Source organism: Mauremys reevesii, linkage group 1, assembly GCF_016161935.1.
Source record: "Mauremys reevesii isolate NIE-2019 linkage group 1, ASM1616193v1, whole genome shotgun sequence".
Taxonomy (NCBI): domain Eukaryota; kingdom Metazoa; phylum Chordata; order Testudines; family Geoemydidae; genus Mauremys; species Mauremys reevesii.
In genome coordinates this window covers 18,316,401-18,332,651 of record NC_052623.1, presented here as the reverse complement: position 1 = coordinate 18,332,651, position 16,251 = coordinate 18,316,401, and the positions used below count along the sequence as shown (strand labels likewise).

Sequence of the window (16,251 nt, the reverse complement as noted above, 5' to 3'; positions counted from 1 at the left end):
CACACCGTGCTCAAGTAGGCTGCGGAACCAATAGCCACAAGATATCAATGGAACCAAGAGTTTAGTAGGATTCAAAGAGGGACAGGATGTTTATATGGGTAGCTAGAAAATACAATTACAGGAATGAGGATTGTTTTTAGAAAGTCTGGAAGGGCTCTAAACCTCCTGATTTACACCACAAAATATGTCTAACTAGTGAGTGACAGGGGGAAAGTTTCCCTGGGAGCATAGCTGCCTATTGCAGGGCTTCTTCTACCTTCCTCTGCAGCATCTCATGTTGGCCACTGGATATGGGGCTAGATGGACTGCAGGTCTAATCGAGTCTGGCAGTGCCTTTCTTCCCACCAGTGGTGTAAATTCAAGACTATGTTTTTGCTGATCTTCCTTGAGCTCCTGGGAATCTCTAGACTTGCACTCAGAACAGAAAGATGTCTCGTTAAATATCATCTAGTCTTCTGTTCTTTTTCCTTTTAGGAAGGAAAGTTCAAAACTCCTGGGACCTGCCCAGGACATTATGTCAGCTGTCAATGACACCAACTTCAACACTGCAGTGTTCCTTCTCACCGGGATACCTGGGCAGGAAGAGATCCATCTCTGGATCTCTATCCCCTTCTTTTTAATGTATGTTATTTCAATATTAGGAAATTCACTCATTCTGTTCATTATAAAAACAGATCCAACCCTCCATGAGCCCATGTACATTTTCCTTTCCATGTTGGCCGTCACAGACCTTGGTTTATCGATATCAACCATACCGTCAACACTGGGCCTATTCTTGTTTAACTCTAGGGAGATCAGCCTTGATGCTTGTTTTGCCCAGCTGTTCTTCATCCACTCATTTTCATTCACTGAATCCTCCGTGCTGTTGTTGATGGCCTTTGACCGCTTCGTTGCAATCTCTAACCCGCTGAGATATGCTTCTAACTTAACCCCGTCAAGAATAGTCAAGATGGGGCTACTGTTTGTGCTAAGAGGGGTGGCCGTAATATTCCCACTCCCCTTTCTCCTGAAACGCTACCAATACTGTCGAACCAGTGTCCTCTCCCACTGCTACTGCATAAACCAGGAGGTCATGAAGATGGCTTGTTCAGATATCACAGTCAGCAGCATCTATGGCTTGTTTGTTACAATCTCCACGGTGGGGTTGGACTCGCTGCTCATCCTCCTCTCTTATGTGATGATCCTCAAAACAGTGCTGAGCATCACGTCCCATGCGGAGCGCCTCAGGGCCCTGAGCACCTGTGTCTCCCACTTCTGCGCTGTTCTGCTCTTTTACACACCAGTGCTCGGCTTGTCTGTGATACACAGATTCATGAAGAACTCTTCTCCCTTGCTTCCGATTCTCATTGGCTACGTCTACCTAGTGTTCCCACTCCTGATGAACCCAATTGTGTACAGCGTGAAAAGCAAACACCTTTGTGCGAGGATAATCAGGGTGTTTGTCAAGTGAAGGGTCAGTTCATCACCCAGCTCCAGTGCTGGTGACATGGGATACAAAAAACACAGGCCACCTATTCCATCCTGGACACTTGCATCTGAGAGGACATGAGCTAGTGATCTCCACTCTGTAGAGAAAGGTTCAGACGGGATCTATGATCTGGAGCAATGGGAGAGGGGCTGGTGAGGGAGGACAGGGCACTGGAGGAAGGAGACCAAGCCTGGCAGCAACATTTACAAAGTGACTGTGTTCATCCATAGCCAGGGGATAGGTGGGATGTTGGCCCATAAAGAGCTGTATCAGTGCCTGCTCTGACCACAGAATTCCTGTGGATACAGTCAATAAAGAGAAGAGATGGGGATGTTGTTTCCCATTACACCTGGCCTGTCATTGTCCTGTCTCTGGTTAAACATCCATGGGCCATGAGAAAAGCTGCCCTCTGGGTGCTGCGTGATCCATGGGGCTGCACCAGCTGTGGACAGGAGCTATTCAAGGGGCATGGACATCCACCTTTCCCCTACACCCTCAGCCACGTGTTTGTGACTGAGTCATGTTAGAGACCATGTCAGGAGAGGCCATTCAGGCAGCCCACCCGCACCACCGCTGAGGATGGCTCTGCACACCATATGCTTGCTGAGTCCACTCCCCACCGAGGCAGGGCAGAGCTGCATGTGTGAGTGAGGGTCTGACACACAGGCGTCCTGGCAAGAGACTCAGGCCAAGGTTCCCTCCCCATCTGCTCCATTTGTGCTGCTCCAGCAATGCAACGGGGTGGAAACTGGCCTCAGCTCCCACACAGAGGCACAGCTAGCTCCTACCCCAGCCTAGCCCATTCAGTGTAGGGTGACCTCCCCTGAGTCGCTACCCACTTCTCCTCCTCTTAGGTTTGCCAGGCATCCGGTTTTCGAACAGACTGCCTGGTGAAAAAGGGACCTTGGTGGTTCTGGTCAGCACTACAGACGGGGCAATTAAACGTCCAGTCGGTGGCACAGCAGTGCTAAGGCAGGCTCCCTGCCTGCCATGGTGCCGTGTGGCTCTCAGAAGCAGTGGCACGTCCCTTCTCCAGCTCCTAGGCATAGGGGCATCCAGAGGGCTCTGCGCGCTGCGCCCGCCCCAAGCACCAGCTCTGCAGCTCCCATTTGCCAGGAACTACAGCCAATGGGAGTTGTAGGGTGGAGCCTGAAGACCAGACAACATGAAGAGCTACCTGGTTGCACGTCCCCGTAGGAGCCAGAGTGGGGACATGATGCTGCTTCTGAGAGCTGCTTGAGGTACGTGCCGCCCGGAGCCTGAATCTCTGACTCCCTCCCACACCCCAACCTTGTGTCTCTTCCCAGAGCCCACCTCCTATACTCCAAACCCATCGGCTCCACCCCCGAGCCCAGAGGCCCTCCGGCACCCTGAACCCCTCATCCCTGGCCCCACCCCAGAGCCCGCATCCCAGCCAGAGCCCTCACCTGATCCCACATCCCAACGCACTGCCTCAGCCCTGAGCCCCCTCCCACATACTGAAGTATTCACTTCTTGCCCCACCCCAGAGCCCCCACCCGAAGCTGGAGCTCTCACCCACTCCCGCATCCCAACCCCCTGCCCCAGCCTGGGGAAAATGAGCAAGTGAGTGAGGGCGGGGAGAGTGAGCGACAGAGCGAGGGGAGATGGAGTGAGCGGGGGGGCGGGGCCTAGGAGAAGGGGCGAGGCAGGGGTGAGGCCTCAGAGGAGGGGCGGGGCAGGGGGCGGGGCAAAGGTCTTTGGTTTTCTGTGAGTAAAAACTGGCAACCCCACCTCTTCTTCCCCATAGGCTCTGGCCCCGGCCAGGCTGGGAGCCGAAGCTGGCCCTTGGTAAGAGCCGTCCAGGGAGCCAGAGACACTGAGGAGCCCCAGGCCCTCCACCTGCCTTGGGTGTGGGGGCTGAGAGCAGCCCCCAGCCTGTGTCACCGCCCCGCAGGACATACCCCCTTAGGGGTGGAAAATCTGGGCCTACCCACCGCAGCCTGGGCTCCCAGGGTTCCACAGAGCAGCACCTCGGACATTTCTCCATATTTCTCTGTAAAAGGCCCCTTACCACGGCCCAGCTCCGGCCAGACTTGGGGGGCAGAGACTCAGGGGAAGTGGAGGAGCAGGGGGCGAGGGCCGCAGGGCAGAGATGGGGCAGCGGGTGCGGCAAGCCTGAACCAACGCTGACCCCAGCAAGGAGCGCGGTGGGGGTGATCCTGAGTAAAGGAGGAGGCTGGGGCTGCAGAGTAGGAGACCTTGTGTTTTGGAGAAGACTGAATAAATGTGACCCCAAAAATGGGGCTCTTGTTTTAAGTATCCCAGGCTGAGAGTAAGTCATGGCAAGGACCTTAGAGGGAAGGGGCAGGGAGCCTGCAGGGCCACCTCAGTCCACAAAGGGACACTCTGGGTCACACTAATCCTCAGGGATGTGGCCGGATTGGGCTGAAACCTTGGAAGCCATTACCACGAAGCAAAGGTCAGCCCAGCCCCCAGGCTGCTATAAACACTGCTGAGGCAGGGGGAGAACAGGCCAGAGAATCAAACCCCTGTAACTGGGTTCTTGCCATCCCCACTCTCTGCAGCACAGAGGGAAGCTCTGCTGGCACAGCAGAGAATTCAGCCGGGCCTGTCACCGCTCAGATGGCTGGAAGGCTGGGCCTGGGGTCCAGGCACTGCTCTGTGACTCAAGACAGCTGGGTTTGATTCCCTTGCCCTGTGTGACTGTGGGCAAACTATGGGCTGTCTCTGAGCCTCTGCACAGGTGGATAAAAGCCCTGCCCTGCCTCACAGGGGTGGTGGGAGGATAAAGACATTGAAGGTGATCAGAGACTCTGAGACCCTAAGATCAGGGCTATGTCAGGGTTCCACAGAGCAACACCGCTGACATTTCTCTATAAAAGGCCTCTTACCACAGTCCCTGTGACAGCTGCTTCTGGGAAGCCCCGTGACTCCAGCACTGTGGTGTCTGTGGCAGATGTGCGGGTGCTCAGGGTGACAGTGAAGGGTAAGTAATGGATTTCTGAGGAGAGTGACGGAGTATCAGAGAGAGGCCGAGCATTTCAGCACAGGCACCAAAACAGTGTTTGCAGCCATTGGGGCTGAATGGGTCTAACTGAGAAGCAATGTAGCAATGGCCACGGGGGCCTCATCTTAGATGTCTGGCTGGGAGAAAGCAGTCAGAGGGCAAAGGTCAGCTCCACAAATTGGCTCTTTACCATGGACATGGCTGAGCATTATGGTGACTGGGTCCAGGCTCACACAGGTTTCAGCACAGGCTGCTTCCACAAGAAAGGGGCAAACAGATGATACGATGATCTCAGGGACATAGGAAAACTGGGCTGGGTCCCAAGAGCTCACTGGTTTCCCAAGAAAATTTAAATTGGGCCAGTTCTGTTTCTCTGTCCCCAGAGCAAAGCTTGTCTAACTTAGCTGGTAGTGATACATGAGACAGATGAGTGTAGACATGTGACAGCTGCCTGGTATTTTATAACCATTTTCTCCAATGCTTTGTGCTGGTTTCTAATAAACCTACTAGTTTGAAGGAGGCTGGGGGTGACTCTATAGCTCTGGTCAGAAGCCCCACACACTCTGAACAGAAGAGAATGAGGTGTCCAGTCAGACCTGTTTGGTGATAAGCGTTTATCATAGACGGGGTGTTCTTCCCAACTCAAAGAGTGGGACAATTGTAAGCCCTCCCCTCCGCCCCAAGATAGGAAAGGACCTGTTTTAGAGGGTAAAGAGATGATATATCCCCGTTTTATTGTGGCAGTCCAGATTTTTCTTGGCCAGCGTCTATCCTTGTTGAGTGCCTTTCAGCATTCAGAGGAGCAACTTGTTAAGTTGCAGCCAAGATTAACGATCCACTCAAGACAATGATTCACAGAGTCATAGAATGTAAGGTGAGAAGGAGCCATTAGATCATCTAGTCCAGAGGTTCTCAAAATGTGGGCAAGCCCCCCTGGGGGGTGCAGAATGTATTTGGATGGGGCAGGGGGAGGCCTGAGATGCTTTAGGGGTAAAAACCTTCCTGTGCATATTTGAAGCACAGCAATGAAGAATTACCGTGCTGATCATTCCAGACAGATCAGGTCCTCAGACGGCGCTGTGCATTTGACTCTAGGTGGCGCTGTACATTTTGAGGGATTTTGGTTAAGCTTGCACAGCATTATACATAGTAATTGACATCTGTATTCAACCCGTTTGCTATGGCACGGTGTGCACATTTCATTGCAAGTAGGGTTTTGCTTTTGCTCTTATTACAATGGATCTTTGGCTCATTCATGCAACAACAAATAAAAAACTCTAGAGAAAAACAAAGAAGCTGAAACTGATTCAAGTGAAGCCCCATCCACATATATATCAGTAAGCCCCACTCAGTAACCATGGGTGCCTTCCCACTTGCAAGCACAGAGACTGAGTGTAGAAAAGAAACTTTTAGGGGAAGGAGAGAAGTTACAAGACAATAAATAGGGAAGGCCTCAAGCAGAATACATAATCCTAAAACCGTGAGCAGCACACCCACCCCAGAGTGTGTGGGGCAGTGCCTTCTGCCTCATAGTCTTGAAGTCTACAACCCTGTGCCCTTCTCTGCTCCCTCAGCCCACCCCACTCACTGTGGTTGTCCCTGGTCAATGCGGTCCCAGGGTTCCGAGGTGCCTCTGTGTGATTCACCTCCCACCTGGGGAAGGAGGCACCTGGCTTGCTCCACCATCTGAGCACTTGCCATTCACAGGTTCCCTCTGCAGGCCATGCTGCCAGCCACAGGTCCTCTCCGCTAGCTCCACTCCTGCCAGCCCTGGTTCCTCTGCACTAGTCATCCTGCCAACCGTGGTTCCTCTCCGCTAGTTACCCTGCCCGCTGCTCATTCTGCTCTGGCCACTCACCGCTCCTGCCAGCCGACTGTCAGTTCCCTTCTGCTGCCACCTGCCTCTCTGCTGTGACCTCGGCAGGTCAGTCTCTCAGTGACTGCTGCCTCATAGATACTTTCAGCTTGTAGGAGGCCAAGCAGAAATGCTGTCCCACCCCAAGTGATTTCAGCTCTCAGGTGAGAACTTAAAATAACAAAAGGCTCCTAATGAAGCCTATTTAGCTCTATCTTTGAACACTGGACAGGAACAAGTTAAATCAGACTGGGGTCCCTTAGGTTAAACCTGTCCCCACACTTCTCCCTTTCATAGGGCTCTGTCATTCTAGCCTCTAGCTTAGTGAGTTTCTTTTATCTCAGGGACTCACTACCCCTGCATTCAGTACTGCAGTCATTTGTAACCCAGCACCAGCCAAAGCTGATCACTTTGAGCAACCCCATGCTATGGGCTGGATACCTAGGCAGAGTAGGTGTGTTTATGTAAATACAGTTTGCTCCTGAAGTCTCTCCCCATCCCAGCCTGCTGTCAGGGGAGAACTCACCCAGATCCTGCTGACACAAGCTGATGCACCGGTCGATATGCTGGGGTCTCCTATGACAGCAGGGAACTAGAATCATAGACCCAGGAGGTCCCTTCCAGGCCTATGTCCTTATGGGTCACATTAGCCCATTTTGAGTCACACTGGGAGCTCATATGGAGTTGCTTGTTCACTGTGGCCCTGCTCCGTGCCTGGCCGATGGATTTGTTCCTGAATAGATTCAGGAGAAAGCATGACTCAGCGTTATCGTCTGGGAAAAGGAATTGTTCTTGGGCTCCTGTTTAGTGTTGTCACAGGAATTTAATTCCCTGAGTTCCTGGTAATCTCAGCATGCTGAGCTGCCAGCTGCTCCCTCCCCAACCACTAACCTCAGAGAGGAAGGATGGTTCAGGGGTTAAGGTGCTGGCCTGGGACTCAGAAGAACTGGCTTCAGTTCTAGGCTCTTCCACTGATTTCTTCTGTGACCTTGGGCAACTCACTTAGTCCCTCCATGCCATAAGCAACATGTGTTTTAATACGGCTCAATGTAGAGGTGTACATCTAGGAGCAAGACACGCAGGCCATCCTTACCGGATGTGGAACTGAGAGGCAGTGACTCTGAAAAAAACTTGGGGGTCATAATCAGCTGAACACGAGCTCCCAGTGTGGTGCTATAGATGAAAAAGTGAGTGCAACCCAGGATGAACAAAGAGGGGAATCTCGAGTAGGGGCAGAGGGATTATTTTACCTTTGCATTTGGCCCTGGTGTGAGCACTGCTGGGATCTCTGTCCAGTTCTGGTGTCTACGGTTCAAGAAGGATGGTGATATATTAGAGAGGGGTCCAGAGAGCCCAGAGACTGATGAAAGGATTAGAAAACCTGCCTCCTAGTGAGAGACTCATGGTGCTCAGCCTGTTTAGCTTAACAAAGAGAAGGGGAAGCGGTGACTTGATCACAGTCTGTAAGTACCTGCATGAGAAACAATCATTTAACAATGGGCTCTTCGGTTTATCAGAGAAAGTTATAACAAGATCCAATGGCTGGAAGTTGAAGCTAGACAAATTCAAACAGCAACTAAGGTGTAATTTTTTTTAACAATGAGGGTAATTAACCACTGGAACAATTTACCAAGGGCTCTGGTAGATTCTCCATCGCTGACAATTGTTAAATCAAGGCAGGAGGTTGTTCTAACAGCTCTGCTCTAGGAGTTATTTTGGGGGCAGGTCTCTGGCGTGTGCTATACAGGGGGCTGGACTAAAGGATCACAATGGTGGCTTCTGGCCTGGGGATCTGCCCAGTGGTGTTAGTAGCACGGCCCTGCCGCACAGGGTGTGGTACTGATAACATGTTACAGATTGAAAGGTGCTCAGACACTACAGTAATTGTACCCAGAGCTAAGTGCCATAGAGAGATTTCAGCTCTGTGTGCCCTATAGGGACAATTTGGGGCACTGGGTGGAGAACCTGAACCCTTCCCAACACCCCCTGGTGATGAGGCCTGTCATTAGCACAGTCCCCTTTGACGAGGGAGTTCTGGGCCCCTCCTGCAGCTGGGCAGTCAGAGGGGGAATCAGGACGTGCCTTCGGAGAGCGAAGGATCTGGAGAGCGTTGCCTGGCTGAACAGAGCCCTGCTGGGCTGCCCCTCGCTCCGATCCTGACTCTCACCCCCTCCATGAGCAGTGAGAGCTGCTCTAGCACTGGAGATACACCTCACACCCTGCATCCAGATTTCCATCATCACCGAGTTTGGGGGTAGCTGGATCTAGGGGAGGGGGCTGTTTGGGTCCCCTAGTGAACTAGCAGCAGGCATTTCAAGCTGGGCTTGGGTCATGCCCCTTTCTATTAAGAATGTGCTTAGCCGCTGTGTGCATGTCTCATGCCTGAGCAAGAGGAGGAGACTCTCTGAGCACTGTTATGTCCGTCTGTCTGTGTTTGAATTTGAAGAACTACAGAGAAGGGCGACAAAAATGTTTAGGGGTATGGAACCACTGCCATATGACTCATTGCCAAAGGGTGTTGTGAAGGCCAAAGTATAACTGGTCCAAAAAAAGAACTAAATAAATTCCTGAAGGATAGCTCCATCATTGGCTAGTGGTCAGGGATGCAGCCCCATGCTCGGGGTGTCTCTAAACCTCAGACAGCTGGAAGCAAAGTGGGGATGGATAACTCAATAATTGCCCTGCTTTGTTCATTCCCTCTGAAGTATCTGCATGGGCCATTGCCAGAAGACAGGACACTAGTCCAGAATGACCAAATGTGGCCATTCTTATGTTCATTAATTGTTCCACTGATGGATGGGCTGCTGCAGAGAGGCCATTTCCACAGACTCCCTCGGGTTATAGAGCTGGCGTAGCCACCCTAGCAGACATCCAAGGTCTGCTCAGTATGGGAGACTGACGGGGGGCTAGTGCTGCCACCTAGGGGTGTGGTCCTGTAGCACAAGGGAGACAGGATCATGATTTGAGCTAGAGCTATGCTAGAAGAGAGAGCGTCCCCCGCCCCCTGAAAAATATTGACACAAACTAAAATGTTTCCTTTTCAACACGAACAGTGATTAACCAAGTGTCAAAGTTGATTGGCAGAGGCAGCAGCTTGTCCTTTGGCTTTCAGAAACTGGTTTACGCCCTTGCTAGACTCATCTGGTAAACACAGTGTAGTCATAATTTCATCTTCTGTTCATAGCTCTTAATACACATTTCATACATTACACAAGAATATTGACTGTTAGTTTTTAAATGATACCTCCCACAAGGCATATTTTGCAAAGATTATTACAGTAGTGTGGAGGGTGTGAATACAGGGGTGCTTTTGGTCACAGTCACCCGGCACCATTGTCAGAGAAGGGCAGAAGTGTGGTCAAGTGAAGCTGGTAGAGGACTGAGCCCCAGGGTGTGTCTACACTGCAATCAGAGGTGTGACTACAGGAGCTAGGCTAGAGCAGCTTCACTGCTATCCTATTCGAGCTCGCCAAACCAAAGCTAGTTCAGGTGCATCTACAGGCGCTGCAGATGTAATAACCCTGGCCTCTAGCACCCCCTACAGCTGCGATGCAGCCTCAAATGCAGTCCTGGGCAGTGACAGCCAACAGAGGGCAGGTCAAGCTGGAGAGAGGACTCAGACTCCACCCACAGGGGGCAGTGGGAAAGGTGAGGGAAGGAGGTGAAAAGAGACTGCGCTGAGGTGAAAAGGGGTTTGGCCAGAGGAAGCTGGATCATGAGGAATCATGTGCAAGTGTAACACCGACAGACCCCAGTTGTCGGCGGGTGGGATTGAACTTGGGGCCTCTGGAGCTTAGTGCAGGAGCCTCTCCCGCATGAGCTAAAAGCCACCTGCCTGTGTTAGCTCAGGCTGTAGAGCAGATGGTGTGTGCGTTACACAAGGAGCCCGGCTGCGAGGGTCGCAGCGTTTACAACCAGCAAGGTTCACTGTTGGGATGCAGACAGAGGGACTATGGTTTGGGCAGCTGGGGGATGGGTGTGGGCCTCTAGCTGAGGAGTTGTAGTTGACAGGTGGACCTGTTGAAAAGAGGGGTGGTCACCCCAGCATCAAAGGAGCAGCACAAACCAGAGAGAGGGGGAGGCAGGAGGGCAGGTGTGAGGCTGGACTTTGGAGCCGGGAAGAGGAGGAGTTAATTCCCTCGTGGGGTGACACAGCATGTTGTTGTTGCGGGGGGCGGGGGGGAATCATGTATTGTGAGGGTAAGTTACAGTTTATTATTGTCCTAAGCAAGTTTTTGGTGTTATTTTATATTATTGTTCCTGCCAAATGTCTGGGTTTTTCCTTTATAACGTTTAAAACGTAAGGTGAGCTCCATTGTATTGGCTTGCCCCAGTCTCCCTTCACCATAGACATTGCCTAGCCAAAGCCTGGGTCACTCTCCAGTTGCTATGTAGACTGATGCTTAGAGTCAAGGTGGTTGGGTTCTATTTCTGGTTCTGCCATGGACTTGAGAGACGGTCATTGGGCAAGTCACTTAACAGTTCTGTGCCTCCGTTTCTCTGTCTATGAGCAGAGATAATGATACTTCCCTACCTTTATGAAGTGGGAGATGTGCAAGTGAAGCGCACTATATATGGTGGGTCAGATCCTCAGCAGGTGTAAATCTGTGCCAGTTTACACCAGCTGACACACAAGTGCTATAAAACTCTGGCTCTCTAGTTCAATTGAGCTGGCAGGCATCAAAGCCAGAGAGCATTCCCTCCTCTGGAGGACAGTGCAAGCTACGGAACTGCAGTTGGCCAGTCGACCAGCCAATGTGGATTACAGGCACGTGCACTCACCTGCTCTCAGGGCAAACACTGGGCTACAGCATCCCCTCCCCAAACCACAGCCCAGGGCAGAAGGGCTGGCCAGCTGGACTTCCCCCAGGCCAGGCAGCATTTGGAGGTGCCTAGAGTGAGGCAGGGTAGGGAGGCCTGTGATGTGGGGAGCAGCCCTATAGCAGGCACCCACTGTGCCTTGCCTTCCCTCACCCATAGCAGGGCAGATCCTGAGCCACACGACCGTCAGCGGAGTCCCCACAGCTGCAGCAGCAAAGTGGACCCCTCAGGAGAATTGCTGCATTAACCCCACTAGGATTCCCATGGGGCCATCCAGGAGCTATACCAGCCACACACACACCCATCCCCACAGATCCTGATCCCCTGGGTGCACCAACAGAGGGGCTTCTGGCAGGTCACACAGAGTGGCAGAGAATGGCTGAGGGGCAATGCACCCTTCTCCCACGCCCCTAGGACACATTCCGACTGAGTTTGGGCTCTTCCACATAGCAGAGGAGATAATCGGGGGCATTGCTCTATTTGCAGAACGGTGTGTTTGGCCCTGTACAAAACAGCAGATGGGTGGTCCCTGGAGGTCCCAAAGATGTTCCAGTTGAAGTGAGAGGCACAGTGCATCGTAGGGAGAGCTGGAGTGCATTCACATCCCTGAAGGAAACAATACCACCTCCATAAAATGTCGAGATTCACTCAGCCATCCAGAGCACTGTCCCAGCAAGCAACATTTGCTTTATTGCCACAATCTGAGGGGAGTTCGTGTCATCCTAGCAAACAAGAAACATTTGCAGCTGCTAAATGCTTTTCCTCTCTTGCAGTTAAACAAGAACTGGCACTCAGCCATCTCTCAAAGGGGAACTGACAGTGGTGGAAAACTCATAAGCCGAGGTATTTTAGGGAGCAATATTTCCTCTTGACTTATTAACCCATCAAAACAGAAAACTACTGACAACTCTAAAAATCAATGTAGCTTTAACTCATGAACGTGGCATTGTAATATGAGAAGGCCACAAAATCCAGAGCTTTACCAGCATGGAAATATGAGCCTTGAAAGAATAGAGTTTGGGGAAAAGGCCCTTTAACATCTGGGTATGATATGAACAGCTGGACTGCTTTAGCAGATGTTGCTCTGCAAGAATTCACCAGTGTTGCATCATGAAAACGCCTTGAATTTTCTAGAAATCCATCTTAGTCCCTGGCCAACTGCTAGAAGCCTTGCATGTAGTAGTTATATAATATACTCGCTCTAAGGAGCCCTGCAATTTTCTCCTCATTTAAAACAGGAAGGAAAATTTAACTTGGGCTAAAAACTGTGTGGAGCTTTGGTTATTTTGTGGCTATTAAAATGTATCATGTAATTCTAAGAATAAAAGCAAATGCTACTTTTACCAAGTTTCTTGTGGTCAGAAACAGCATTCTGAAATGCAGATAACGCAAGAGAAAGAGAAATGCATGTGCAATAGAGAGACACATGAACCTTGAAAGATTGCGAAGTCAAGCACTCTAAAGTCTGGAAATGCCAGTATTGAGGTTACCTGGGCAACTTAAGTTCAGCCCCTTGGTGCATCTGCATTATGCTAGTCTTTAATTACATAATCACATACTGTTTCTTCCTCAGGACCCTTGCCTCATTCGGTGCACAGGACGGATGGTACTCAGTTAATGAGCAGCTATTCAATATTCTGTTTTCCTCTGCTTGTCCAGTGTGTGGCCCCAGGCCTCATTTACTGCCCACTACTCAAACCCTGCCCCGAAGACAGAATTATTCATTGCCTTGTGGATTATTCTGTGGCAGGCATCACATGAATGCTTACAAACACTAATGAATTTAATTTACATAACAGCCCTCTGAGATGAGCAGGTGTTTGTTATCCTCATTTTACAGATGGGAAACTGAAGCCTAAAGAATGAAAATATAAAGTTTCTATTAATTGTAGGCACCCAATTTGGGATGCCTGGGATTTGATTTTTTCAGAGACCTTAGCACCACCGAGCACTTTATATGGTCAAAGCACCACTCCCACTGATGTCAGCGGTAGCTGTCAGAGCTCAGCACTGCTGCAAATCACCAGAAAATGAGGAACACACATAGTGACCCCTGTGAAGAGTCTCATTTAAGTGACCTTCCCAGCATCACACGGGAACTCTTTGGCAAAGGCAGTGACAGAATCCAATTCCCCTGGGCAGCATTCAGCTGCCATTACCAGGAGTCCATCCTCTCTTCCTGCCTCACTCACTGCATACCTTAAGAAGGGTTTCAGCCTCCTTCACTACTCAACCCGGATTTATCCCCATAGCATGTCGCTGCTGTGCAATGAACCAGGGATGCTGTGAAAGATGTTTTCAGGCTATAAAACTGCGTACACACAAGGGGCCTGGAAAAACGTTGCATGGGCCAGCAGCGGCTCCAGGCACCAGCGCTCCAAGTGCTTGCCTGGGGCGGCAAGCCGCAGGGGGTGCCCTGCTGGTTCCTGCGACGGCAGCCGTCAGGCAGCCTTCGGCAGCTTGCCTGTGGGAGGTCCACCAGTCCCGCGGATTTTGTGGCAATTCGGCGGTGGGTACGCCAAAGCTGCAGGACCGGCGGACCTCCCACAGGCAAGCTGCCGAAGGCAGCCTGCCTGCCGTGCTTGGGGTGGCAAAAAAGCTAGAGCTGCCCCTGGCAGGGCAACCTTAATTCTGGTATTTCCTAACTTTTGAGCACTTGGCTTTGCAAGCCTAATAAAGTTCTTTTAACATAGAAAACACACAAGCTTGGTTTTAAAAAACAGCAAATGGAAGGAATAGAAATGTCATCATGTGACACCAACTGGACTGGAACCTTTAGACCCACTGCACAGACCTCTGCCAGTTGAGCTAACAGAGTAACTGATGGCAGAGGTAGGTTGTCATCTTCTATGTGGACCAGCACTAGAGGGGGATGGGACACTTTTCCCTATATATATTCACATATATTTGCTGACACTAGAGGAATGGTGAGACTCAAGAATCTCACCTGAGGAGGAGATCTGGTGATACCTATGTGATGAATTGTATTGATCATGTCCCCTTAACTGCTTCACCTGTGCTCTCTGCCGACCACACCATTGCCCCAACATGCAGCCCAACTTTCTCAGCCTGAAGGGCTTCTAAAAGCTGTCTTATGTTGTTATTTTTTGTTTAAAAAAAAAACCAAACACTTGACAAATAAGTGTTTCCTCCTTGCCCTCCAACATGGAATTTTCCCCTCAAAACAACTTAAGGCCCAGAACTAGCAACGTTCAGTCATGTAACAGCAAGAAGTTTGCAGTAGCATTTTCAAAAATGATCAGTTTGACTCAACTCTGATCCCACTGAAGTCAATGGGCGCAGTTAGGCCAAGGCTGAGAGCTTTAGAAAATCCCAGCCTGTTATGTCTAACCAAAGGGATGGTGCTAGTTGCTAATACTGAGAAAGGGAAATAAGAGGAACTAGGAAAAGTATATGAAGAATCCACCATGTTCCTTGCCCAGAACACTTTGTTTTCACCACTGAAACCCACTGTGGAAATCTGGAAGAGAAGACTAGAGGACAAGAAACACCCAGTTATATTACAACACCTGGCTACCTACATCTGCACAATATACCCTGTGATCAGGGCCGGGGCAACCACTTAGGCCTAGGGCGCCTAGTGGTTGGGGGCACCTAAAACCCCGCTCAGGCAAGGAGGTGGAGTGGAGGTGAGCTGGGGCGGGGCGGGGGGGCCCGGGGAGGGCCGCTCGCAGTAATGGGAAGGGGCGTACAGGGGAACCACTCTCCACCCCAGATCACCTCCACTCTGCCTCTTCCACTGAGCACACCGCCCCAGCTCTAAGTCTCCTCCAATCGGCGCAGCAAGCCTGGGTGGGGAGGAGACTTAGAGCGGTGCTGGCGTGCTCAGCAGAGGAGGCAGAGCCGAGGTGAGCTGGGGCGGGCTCCCCAGGCGGGGTTAGCTGGGGGGGGTCTCCCCGGGCGGGGTTAGCTGCTGTGGATGGGGGGGTAGCTACTGGGGGGGGGGGCTCCCCAGACGGGGGGGGCGGCGGGCTCCCCGGGTGGGGGGCTGGGTTAGCTGCCATGAGGGGGATTCTCTGGTGGGGGGGTCGGGGGTGTGTGGTTAGCTGCCGCAGGGGGGCGGGGTTAGCTGGGTGGGGCGGTGGCACAAGGTGGAAGTTTCGCCTAGGGCGTGAAACTTCCTTACACCGGCCCTGCCTGTGATTGAATCACCACCAGCCATTCCCACACTTTCCATGATACAGTCCTGATTTTCAGATGTGTCCAGAGCGCATGTAATGCCGACAGACGCTGGTCATCGGCGGGTGGGATCAATCCTGGGACCTCTGGAGCTTAAAGCACGAGCCTCTACAGCATGAGGTAAAAGCCAATGGGCTCTTGGCTAAGGCTGTAGAGCAGACTCACTTTAACTCTCTCTAAGTGGTCTCAGTGCCACTAGATGGGCCAGAACACCGCACCCAGGAGGTGTGTGGGTTACATGTACAAAACATTTAGAGCTGCACATTTATTTTGGGCATCTCGCAGCATGCTGATTTAGATCAACACATGATAAAACATCACACTTCGACGACAGGCAAGCACACGAAGTTTAAAGACATTTAAGATTTTCCAGCCGTCAGATAAATAGAAGTAGGTGGCTAACTCGGTTGGTGAATGGACACGTGATTCCTGATACTGTTTTTTCAAGGGAACTGGGACAGATGAGGCCCTGTTCCCTGCCATATCCACTCGAGCATTTTTCTTGTTGACCACGTAGAGGTGGAACAGATGAGGCCTCAGGGCTGCCAAGACCATTTCTAACTCTCCCCTTGCTTACATATCTGCAGTACGTGGGTGGTGGGAAGCAGACGTTCTTCACGCTCTCACTGAATTGTTGCCAAGGGGACGCATAGGATGAGTGAAACTAGGGCAGACTTCCGTGGGTAAATACAACTGAGAAAACCGAAAATCTGCTGGTCAGTTTGAGACAATTTTTGCTAAATAGAAACACATTAAAGAAATATTCTTTTTTCTATAAAGAACTCTGTAAGATAGAACTGTTCTTAGCTGGTGGACTGAAGGGTTACCACCAGACAACCCATTAGCCTAATTTTATTTGTCTTAGGAAGAGGTGATGTGGGGGGGGCATGCAAGGTCACGTACACCCCCGGATTTGCT

The 16,251-nt window shown here is 51.2% G+C and overlaps 1 protein-coding gene across 1 annotated transcript; it reads left to right on the top strand.

Annotated features, from left to right (window-relative positions):
- Window positions 1–514: 514 nt before the first annotated feature.
- LOC120401750 (olfactory receptor 51G2-like) lies at window positions 515–1,450 on the top strand. Its single transcript, XM_039531957.1, has one exon. It carries the CDS (start codon window positions 515–517, stop codon window positions 1,448–1,450), a length of 936 nt encoding a protein of 311 aa, XP_039387891.1.
- The last annotated feature ends 14,801 nt before the right edge of the window (window positions 1,451–16,251 follow it).